The sequence below is a fragment of the Anomalospiza imberbis genome, chromosome 27 (assembly GCF_031753505.1).
Source record: "Anomalospiza imberbis isolate Cuckoo-Finch-1a 21T00152 chromosome 27, ASM3175350v1, whole genome shotgun sequence".
In the NCBI taxonomy this organism is placed as follows: Eukaryota; Metazoa; Chordata; class Aves; order Passeriformes; family Viduidae; genus Anomalospiza; species Anomalospiza imberbis.
In genome coordinates, this window is record NC_089707.1 from 702,491 (window position 1) to 713,709 (window position 11,219).

At 49.6% G+C, this 11,219-nt stretch overlaps 1 protein-coding gene and 1 long non-coding RNA gene across 2 annotated transcripts in view; one reads left to right on the top strand and one right to left on the bottom strand.

Moving 5' to 3' along the window:
- LOC137463208 (uncharacterized) overlaps nucleotides 1-3,668 on the bottom strand; it is a 58,705-nt gene extending 55,037 nt beyond the window's left edge. Inside the window, exon 1 of the long non-coding RNA XR_010993859.1 lies at nucleotides 3,620-3,668. This is a non-coding gene — a long non-coding RNA (uncharacterized lncRNA). The remainder of the gene's footprint in view (nucleotides 1-3,619) is intronic.
- Nucleotides 3,669-9,369: 5,701 nt separating this feature from the next.
- On the top strand, nucleotides 9,370-10,620 carry LOC137462888 (basic proline-rich protein-like). Its single transcript, XM_068173707.1, has one exon. The coding sequence runs from the start codon at nucleotides 9,370-9,372 to the stop codon at nucleotides 10,618-10,620; it is 1,251 nt and encodes a 416-aa protein (XP_068029808.1).
- The last annotated feature ends 599 nt before the right edge of the window (nucleotides 10,621-11,219 follow it).

Genomic DNA, 11,219 nt, shown 5'->3' on the forward strand with positions numbered 1-11,219 from the left:
ATGGAGTATTTGACAGAGTTTCTGTTTTTGTAGCTTTTTAAAGAAGGCCTCGAGAAAACATACAGAATTCCTATCACAGGAAGATACTCTCTGCCTCAGTCCACCATCAGGGACTGAATCCTGATGTTTTAGTTGACCTACAACTAAAACTCACATGAGACTCGAGCTGCTCGTGGCTTGCCAGAATCCTAGTTTTTGAAGCACTTCAACTACTTTGAAATAGTCAAAATCGGGATATCTAAATCCTGTTTCTGCAACAGGATCTACAGATATGGATCTGCTAAAGGACAAGCCTTTCCAGGGACTGCACCATGACTGACAGCCAGAAGTTGAATAATAGAAGAAGTCAGAAACAGCAACCAGAAACCCTCAGTCTAGAAAGGGAATGCTCCCTGCATGAAGGGACTTCCAGGCCCCTCACCAGCAGCTGCTGTTAATTCATGTCTGACAGTGAAGGTCAAATTTTTAAACAAATACCTGAGCACATGATTACAGAATAAACCATGAGAAGACTTATGCTAATTTGAGATTTAACACAGTATGGATTTGAACTGAATCTTTATCTTTTCAGTATGTGTTGAAGCATTAAGAGCTGGCAGCTCTTGCTCCCCTTCGCCCACAGATCAGGTTCTACCCCCATTTTTGTGTTTCAAGTGTCAACATGAGCTAATTCCAGAACCCTCTGCCCATGGGATAACCAATCTGTACTGTGAAAGCAATGGAAAACCACACAGGAGGGAAGCCCTTTTTGTTGTGTCAGCAGTTTTAATCTGCTTTCCTTGCAGCAAGATAAGCACCAGTTAATGCCACAGGACAGGAAAGCAGGGGGAGGCACTGCAAAGCTGGAAGCAGAGGAAGAGACTCCCCTCAGCAGACAATTTTTAAGCTGCCAGGTCATCTCAGTTGCACTGCAAATTCTGTCATTAAATACACATTCCCTCCTGGCTCTGTCAGAACTTGCTGAGCACAATCTCAGAGAAGTTTCCTGTTCTGGTAAACAACACTCAAACAGCTGAACCGTCTGTGGTCACCATGTCTAAGTTATAAAATCATGTAACACACATTTTCAGAATTATTTGAATGGAAGGCAACTTTGCTTGCCTTTGTGCTCCGCAAAATTCAAACCCTACAAGCAGAACACACCAATATGCTGATGAGTACAAGCTGTATGGCACAACTGGAATATTTAGTAAGCAGAGGAAGAAATGTTGAGATTCTTCCACCTGTAAGAGGAAAAAGTTAAATTTTCCTTCATTTTAACCAACTTTGCCCTTTATTGCCATTTATTTATGATATAAATCCTTCCTGCTGCTGAGATTAAGAAATTCCTATAAATTCTAATGATTTCAAAAACAGATACTTTAAAGATTGGGGTTTTGGGTTTCTTTAATTTTCCAGGGTGTATCTGCTGCCTGAAAAGGAGGCACCACAGTCAGATACCAAGCAGAGAAACCCACCCAGCACACCATGATGGCAAGTTACCACACTAATATCTGGCATAAAGCAGAATTGACAAGAGTTTGCCAAATGGCTACTGACTTTCCATCATCGTCCCACATCCTCAAATCTGTGTCTGCAATACTCACAGTCTACACCTGCCAGGATACTCAAGCAGTGCCTGGGGCAGTGCTGATTCAGAGCCATTAGAAGATGGAAAGGAAGCTGCTTTTCTTCAGGCTTTTCAAAAGCAAACCTAGGAAGCCCTTGCATACAGGCCTGGCAAAGGTTTCCATGGGATACCAGGAACCAAGCATGCAGGAGCAATAAAGGCACAGTGAAGAGCTAGAGGAGCAGAGCACTGAGAGAGAAGATGCTTCTTTCTTTCTAATCTCTTGCTGAACACTTACACAATCTGCTGCAAGACTAACACTGTCCAGCCAGCCTGGAAGTTAGTGGGCACCACTTCCTCTGCTGGTGAGGTGTTAAGGAAACTCCTCCATTCCACCAGTCTGATGCCACTTTGGGGGTCCCACTGGCACCGCACCAGACTGGCACTGCTGGGATCAAAGCCCCTTTGCAGCAGTGGCTCCAGCGACCCTACAGGTCCTGTGTGACTCCCCACACACCCCACAGTCCCCCAGTCAGACCAGCTCGGCCCCAGGTTTCCCACAGCACAGTCCCAGACCCCAGTTCCTCTGTGGTGCAGCGACACAGAACAGCTCCAGCTGGTGCCCCAGGGGAAGGACCTCAGACAAAGCCCCGCTGGGCTGTGCCCATCCTGATGCTGATGTTTAGTCCAAGGTCTTCTCAATGTGTCAGGGGAGGCTTAGGTTGGATATTAAGAAAAGGTTCTGGAAGAGGCTCCCCAGGGAAATGGCTTTGGCCCCAAGTCTGTCAGAGTCAAAGAACCCCCTCCCAGAACAACCTGCAGCTGCCAACCTGCACCAGGTGTATTCCTCAACAGGTGAACAGTTCTCATGCCAGCAAACTTAAAAAGAGCCCCCGAAGAATTGTTACCTCTGCATGCTGAAAAGATTTCCAAAACGAAAAGGAGCTGTAAGATAGGAAAGATGAGACAAGCAATGCTACACTGGAAAACAAGTTTTTATTCAGCTCTCGCTGAAATACACTGAGGGAATGTCCTGATCTTTCTGTACCAAAGAGATAACAATCCATTTCTATCAGTAAATATTCCAGATTTGAGAACCAGGCCTATACACCAATTTGCAAGTTAGAACTTCGCTAACTGACGTTTGTCAATCCACAATGACATAAATCAAAAGACTGAATGCATTTATATTCCCAGTGGACAGGCCAATGATAGCAAAAAGACCCAACAGCTCCATTTGGGAAGGCTGACTGAAAAGAGACTGGTAGTTTGCAACCTTTCCAAAACTGGCCTTCATTTTTATGTCCCCAAAAACTAAAACTTTAAGACTAGGTTCCACTGCACTGCACTTCCTAAAATAACAATTTTTTAAAAAATAATCAAATGTTGCAGAAGTTTGTTTGAAAAGGCAGCAGCAACCTTCTTATTTGGGTAAGATGCCCCAAAATTTAAAATGCCAAGGGTGCACAGAAAAACAAAGGAAACCATATGTGCTGTGTCCAAATCTTCCACTAATTCTGGAGGTGCTCGAATCTACACAGCCTAACACTTCACCACCTGTGCCAACAACTGCTCAGGCACCCTCAGCCAGGCCAGCATTCGAAGGACTGGATTGAAAAGCTCTCATGGGCATTATTTGCAGAAATGCTGCACTGACCATGACAATCACCTTCTCACAATAGTGCACCAGATTCCACAGGTTTAATGGTTCTGGCAACAGACCAATAAAAGTTTTTCCCCAATGACATGCTGTATCTCCGTCCAGAATTCTAGGAATCACTGCTATTAATTATTTCATCACAAGATGTTTGCTAAGAAGGAAGGCCTATATGGATCTGTGGAGATCATGTGAAACAAGAACACTGGCAAGAACTGTCCGTCTTCAACATCCGGCAAGAGGCTTTGCCTACCTTCACCTTGTTCACAGGACTAAAAAGGCACCAGGCCACTACTGAGGTCACAAATTCATATATAGACACCTAAACAGATGCTCACAGAATGCCAGGATAGTTGGGTTGGAAGGAACCTTAGAGACAATTTCATTCCACCCCCTGCCACAGCAAGGGACACCTTCCACCATCCCAGGCTGCTCCAAGCCCTGTCCAGCCTGGCCTTGGGCACTGCCAGGGATCCAGGGGCAGCCCCAGCTGCTCTGGGCACCCTGGGCCAGGGCCTGCCCACCCTCCCAGGGAACAATTCCTAATTCCCAATATCCCATCCAGCCCTGCCCTCTGGCAGTGGGAGCCATTCCCTGTGTCCTGTCCCTCCAGGCCTTGTCCCCAGTCCCTCTCTAGCTCTTCTGGGGAGCCTTTAGGCTCTTCTGGAGCCCCTTTAGGCTCTGCAAGGGGCTCTAAGGTCTCTCCAGAGCCTTCTCCAGGTGAATACCCTCAGTTCTCCCAGCCTGGCTCCAGCCCTCAGAGCATCTCCATGACCTACTCTGGTCTCACTCCAACAGATCCATGTCTTTCTTGTGCTGGAGTCCCCAGAGATGGAGGCAGCTCTTCAGGTGGGATAGATGATGGATCAGCTAGTGCAGAGTTTAAGATTGGAAATTCTTCCTGGATCAATGAGCTTTGTGACACAGCACTCATGGCACCTTGACTGGAGCACTGGGAATGGGCCACAATGAGCACAGCACCGCCCTTAAACCACAGCAGACCTGAGGCTGCTGACCCAGCTACTCACTCAAAGCCTCCATCTCTCTTTGCAATGAAGCGCAAGTCAACATCATTCAGGACACTCTATACAGGAAGGGCTCCAGTGGACAGTGCCTGACAGAGTCCCTGAACTGGTGAAACCTCCCTGTTGATGTCAGTGGTAAATGAACAGGAGCCCTGAAATCAGTGGTGCTGCAGAGTTCTGCCCACGAGCTGTTTCATCAACTCGCACTTCAGTCTCATAGGCTTATTCGTGAGCTCTGCCTGTGGACTTAGGAATCTAAATGGGGTGCATCAAGCAGAACCACAAGGCTACTAGAGCCCTTCTCTTTCTCCAGCACACGGATACTTTTTGACGTGCCTCCCCCTGAGAGTCATGGCTGACTACAAGGCAACAATCTTGTCTTGAGCTGCTGAGCTCTTTCTTGGAGACCACACCTGAAACAGAACAAAAAGAACACTACTACATTCAGGCAAGTGCCAAACCAATTCAGAAGGCAGGTGCAGAGATGCTGAGATGTCCAGGCTGGAATACATGTCAAAACCAATACCACACATTTAGAAGGGCCTGAAGAGCCTCCATGAACAGTTTTCAAGAACTATCCAACACAGTACTGTCATGCAAAAACTTGCTTTGCAGGCAGCTGTCATACCAGGATTGAGAAGCAAGAGTTTAATCACAACACAGTAGGACAGACACTGGGAGAAGGAAAAGCAAAATACTGTCTTCTCTGAAATCACTGTAAGGAACAGAATAGGTTTCACCTGAATAGCCAAGCCAGCAGAAAACCCTACCCTAGGCCTACATGCCTCCAAGAAAAAAAAAAAAAAGTTCCCTAGCACACCACAGTCAGAACACATCTCTCTCCATTACTTATTCCAGACCTCTCCACATCACAGAGCCTTTCCCCATAATCTACAAGAAAACACCTTTTATTCTTTATACAAACTCTTTTTATGACCCCAACAGCTCTGCATATTGCATCCCACAAGCACAGCTCTCCATGAACACACAGACCACAGGAAAAGGACAGTGCAGTGCAAGCCCTGTTGGTATTTGATTCACTGCACATTCATGCCCTATTCCTCCAAATGCCCCTCAAATCTTGACCAAACATCAAAATCCATTTGTGGGGAAGGAGAAATCACAAAATCTAGATTGTCTCAAATTCAAGAACAGCATTTATACAGTGTGTGAGGGTAAAAAGCAAACCCTTTCTACTTGCCTTCCCTTTGGGTTTTCCAGAGGTAACAGATCTCATCTCTTTGATTCTTCTCCCCTTTGCACACCTGGAAGGACACTACCCTTGTTTTCCTCAGCTGGACTGCACCTAAGATTCCAACACTTTTGCCAATAAAAATAGCTCAGCACCAGAAGCAGCCATTACTAAAATCCACTGCTGCATTTCCACAAATTCTATTTCCATATGCTGAATCACTCATTTTAGTACAACATATTTTAAGCTTTTTTTTTAATGTTATTTTAAAAAACACTGGGCATAAACTTAGTTTTGAGCACATTTTTGGTCTAACAAATCTCAACTGTCATAATTTTAATATTTCAGCAAAGCAGTTTTAGATGTTCCTTAGCAATCAGATTTGTCTGGAAGGGTTTTACATGCCTCCTTTAGCTATTTTTATTCATGTTCATATAATAATATCATCAAGGTGTATTTGTCAATGCTTATATTGCCATTCAGAGACAAAAGCATTTGAGGCCAAAAAATAATTCTTCAGAGCAATGACCTTACTTTAGCAGTCTGATGAACTACATTCAATTCCTAGGAATAAAATTAATCATCATTGGGATGCTGTCAGAAATCAGATACAGTCTGGCCATAATTACCATCCGCTGCTGGTCCAACACCCAGCGGGGACTGGGGCCCCTCTCAGCTTGAGCTGTAGGAACAAGGGCAATCAGAAACCTGTGGCTGAGACACTGAACATCTGCTGCCAGATCTACATTTCCCCATCTTCCCAGGTTAACAGCCAGCCCTGACAGATAGAGGATACCAGGCTCTGCTCAGAGTTTCACATCACAATACACTTCTCAGCACAGGAAAGACATGGAGCTGCGGGAGCCAGCCCAGAGGAGCCACGGAGATGCTGCAAGGGCTGGAGCCCCTCTGCTCTGGAGCCAGGCTGGGAGAGCTGGGGGTGCTCACCGGGAGAGGAGAAGGCTCCAGGGAGAGCTCAGAGCCCCTTGCAGGGCCTGAAGGGGCTCCAGGAGAGCTGGAGAGGGACTGGGGACAAGGCCTGGAGGGACAGGACACAGGGAATGGCTCCCACTGCCAGAGGGCAGGGCTGGATGGGATATTGGGAATTAGGAATTGTTCCCTGGGAGGGTGGGCAGGCCCTGGCACAGGGTGCCCAGAGCAGCTGGGGCTGCCCCTGGATCCCTGGCAGTGCCCAAGGCCAGGCTGGACAGGGCTTGGAGCAGCCTGGGATGGTGGGAGGTGTCCCTTGCTGTGGCAGGGGGTGGAATGAAATTGTCTCTAAGGTCCCTCTCAACTGCAGCCATTCTGGCATTCTGTGATTTCACAGTTGTTTGCCCCTGGGTCAAAGATGCTTCCAGTTAACATCTCCAAGTTCCTACACAGGGAAGAGACAGCAAAAAACTTTGTGCAGCCTGGACTATCTTACCTTCTGTACCTGTATTAAAAAAAAAAAAAAAAAACCACCAGATTTATGATAAACAGATCTTTTAAAAAAAAGGCAATAATTTATTATCTTCCTTTTTCTAGACAGTGTCAGATTGTCCATAAATTGCCTTTGGCAATTTTTTCACCTACACTAAAGACATCTGGAGAGAACTGTGAGAGAATGATTCCTTTCTGAGGGAGAGGGCAGGAAATGAGAAGTCACATAAGAACTGTAGATTCCAGACACTTTCTGACAATAGCTGCTCCACACATTGATCCAGCCTTGGATAACACTGACCCATCTTCAGACACTTTCTCCTTGATGGGACAGGAAGGCAAGTGAATAGGAGGAAAAGACAGCATCCAACTTGTTCACCAGCACAAGATAACTAGCTGAAAATCCATCTCTGAGGGCCTGGTGAGACATTGTGGTTGCTGCTGTGTTCCTGCATGGAGGCCATGGAAGCAGTAGGAGATAGGAAAATTATACCTTTGTAGTACTATACCACTGCTACTAATTTTAAAAACAAACAAACAAAAAAAAACCCCAAAGGCGGCAGGCCCACACACATGAAAAACATCTCTGCCTTCTCAGTACAGCTGATTTCCACCCTATCTCATCAGGGAAAAAAAGAAAGAAAAAAAAAGAAAAAATATTAAAATCTATTTTTGCATACATCACCTACATATAATGAGGTTGTATACTCAAATGGATCATTTAGGCCAGCAGTTTGAAGCTTGCAGGTGCCTGAATACAGAACTGCACATCAGATAGAAGTGCCCTGATAATTTTCAGCACAAGTCAAAATTTATCACCTCTCCTTTGCTGAAGTCTGTCATTCTCTCTAAATGCCTTCCAGGCTGCATCTAAAGTACCTGGAAGTGCAGAAAGAACAGCTTCTCTGAACTTCTTGAAGTCTAAAACATAGCAAGTTTGAGCTTTCTAAACTTGGTGACTGAAAGTCTACCAACTTCACAGGCAGCTTAGCCACATGTGGTCAGAGTGACAACCAGTAACTTTGGGAATCAATTCAGAGAGCTCACAACAAATAAGCAAGAAACAAGACAGAGACCAAAGCTTCAAGAGAGAAAGCAGGTTGGTACAACAGCTGAAAGAGATGGATTCTGAAATTAAAATGGCATGCCTCAGGTCAGGACAAGGAGGACTTTTTCCAGGAAAAAAAAAAAGTGATAGAACATGCAACAGGAAAAAAATAGTGCTTGAAATCAGAGCAGAGAGCACATTTCACATGAAGTTCATGTCAGCACCAAACACTGTTCAACAAACACAGATAAGTAAGCTGCTACACACAACATTCACATTTCCATTCAGACTGTGCTTACTGCTGCTGCTGTTTTCACAAACTTGGTACTGCACAACCCAACTCCCTAAGGAATTCATCTGGTCCTGCAGACCCACCCACAGCAGGGCTATAAACTCACTGTACAACACATTTAACAATCACATCAGCTTAAGATGCTCCTGTACATATTCCAGTCAGGCCTGGAAAGAGCCTACTGCAACCACAGCTGTAACTCCGGACCGCTAAACACCTTGAATCATGGAAACCACAGGAGCACTGGGATCATTATATACACAGTTACTCTGCTTCAGGACAAAACAGAGGACACTCACAGTAACATCTCATGCAGCACAGACTTACAGGCTCAGGACTCTTGATTTTATTATTCATCACGCACGTAGACATAACCCAGGACTCAACAGGAATCTTAGAAATCCCATCAACTCTACAGGTTTGATAAAGACTACGGAGAACGTGCATCGTCCTAGTTGTAATGTAACAAGTCACAGAACGGTTCACACAACTCCAGAAAAAAAAAGTGGTTAAAACATGAGTACAGGGAAACAACAACTCGTAAAGAGGTGAGAGCCGAGGAACATGAGCAGTCAACACCCACCATCAGGGAGTAAAATGAACAAAAATACAAAGACCTCAAAAGTGATCAAATATAACAACAACAGGCGTTAACAAAAGGAATTAATCCCTACCCTTCCCAACTCTTTCCTCTTTTGTTTTCCACAGATGCTTCATTAAGCGACCACAGGATCCCAGTGCAAGTACTCATGAAACAAACCGTGCTTCCTTTCCCAGTAAGTCTCGGACAGAACTCTGTGCCCAACAAACGCTCCTGCACACCCAGCAGTGCAGAACCCGGCGGGAGCACTCGCCTCCCCACGGCTGTCCTAGCCCAGCCCTCACGCGTACTGCCGCGAAAGAGCCCCCCGGACAGTCCTGCCTCTTCCAACCGCTAAAACCGAGCAAATGCTGTGCACTGAACTGCACGAGCACAGCGGCTGCTGCTTTAGCCGCGATTGCCGCGGCCCCAAGCACTCGCCACACCAGCACCGGACCCGCTGCCAGCACTGATGCCAACCGGCACTGACCGCGCTGGCATGGACCCTCGGGCACCGCCAGTCAACAAGGACGTGCCAGTCCTAGCCAACGTGGGAGATTTAAAAGCTGTGTCCCCACAGACACGGGGAAAATAAACATGAAATATGGGGCCATTAACCGGACGCAGAAAGGCCCTGAGCCGCGGCGCGGACCCGCCGCGCATCGCGGCACCGCGACCCGCGGCCTTCCCGCCGCAAGCGCGGCGGCCTCGGGACCCGCTCCCCGCCCCATCCGGCCCCCGCGGGCCCCGCGGGCCGCGACCCCGCCGCCCGCCCGCCGCCCCGGGCCCGCGCTGCCCTGCGGCCCCTCCCCCCACAGGCCGGGCTACCCCGCCAGGCCCAGGCCTCGGCCCAGCCGCCCGGTCCCCGTCGCCCGCTCCTTCCCGCGCCGGCCGTGCGGGTGCCGCCGAGGCTGTTCAGGCGCGGCTCCTGGGCCCCACGCGCGGCCTCACCTGCGGCGGCGGCGGCGGCCGGGCCCGGGCAGCGGGAGGCGATCGGTCCGCAGCGCACAACGAGCCGCTCCAGCGCCACGGCCCCGCCCCCGCGCCGCCCGCCGACACCCATTGGCTGCCGCGCGCACGTGCCCCAGGCGCCATTGGCTTCTCCGCCCGTCCGTCAAGCGCCCCGCCGGGGGCGGAGCCTCCCGCGCGCCGGGGGGAGGGGAGCGGGGCCGCGTCGCGGAGCGAGCAGCGCCCGGGGCGGGCGGGCCCGGCGGCGCAAACGGAGCCCTGTCCCCGGGGCTTCCGTAAGGGCCCGCCCGCCCCGGCGGCGCAAACGGAGCCCTGTCCCCGGGGCTTCCGTAAGGGCCGGTGCGCCCCGGCGGCGCAAACGGAGCCCTGTCCCCGGGGCTTCCGTAAGGGCCCGCCCGCCCCGGCGGCGCAAACGGAGCCCCGTCCCCGGGGCTTCCGTAAGGGCCGGTGCGCCCCGGCGGCGCAAACGGAGCCCTGTCCCCGGGGCTTCCGTAAGGGCCGGTGCGCCCCGGCGGCGCAAACGGAGCCCCGTCCCCGGGGCTTCCGTAAGGGCCGGTGCGCCCCGGCGGCGCAAACGGAGCCCTGTCCCCGGGGCTTCCGTAAGGGCCGGTGCGCCCCGGCCGCGGCTCCGGCTGCTCTTGTGGAAAGGAGCCCCGAGGAGAACGCGCGTCCTGTGGCGGCCCGGGCTCTTGCAGCAGGAGAAACGCGAGTGGTGCCCTGTGGCAGGCAGCCGGGCTCGGGTGGAAGGTGGAGCACGGCAGCCCTGGGCCCGCCGGCTGCGGGCAGCGCTCCCGGGAGCCGGGCCTCTCCTCGGCTGAAGGCCAGTGTCAGCCGGAGCCCGGGCACTGGGAATCTCCCCGGGCACAGCCCACGGGAATGCTGGTGACTGGTTAGGAGATTAAATGCTTTCTGTGTAAATGAGATGCAAATGATGATCTCTCAGAGAAGCTGGTGGCCAGCAGTTCGCTGTGCTCTGAGAAATTCTGCAGCGCCCTGAAGGGACCAGCTGCCCGAGAGTTTTCCCTCTTCCGTTTTCACTTTTCGTGGCCAAGGGCATCCCTTTGTATCTGCACCTATTTCCACTGTACAGGAGACATCTGTGAGAGTAAAATTCCACTATTCTGCAGAAAAAGAAGTCTTTATGTCATTGCCAACAGTACTCTGCAGTAATACCCTGGTACAAAGCAGCGTGCTTAATGTGTGACATGTAAGCTTCAGGTCTGTAAATCCTGTGTTAAGGTGCTCAGCTTCGGGGAAGAAAAATCAGAATACTTCTGCATTACAATACACGATGTTTCTTTTCATTCACAGACAACTCATCATTTGAGTTTTATTTAGTTGAGTGACATACCCGAAAAATCAAATTTCTCCTTCTCTAGCTCCTTTCTCAAGTCTAGAAGAGTGAGATCTCACCTGAAGAATGGGAATTGCAGCAAGACAGGAATTTGTGTTCTTTGGTATTTCCATGCACACATGTGGAAATAC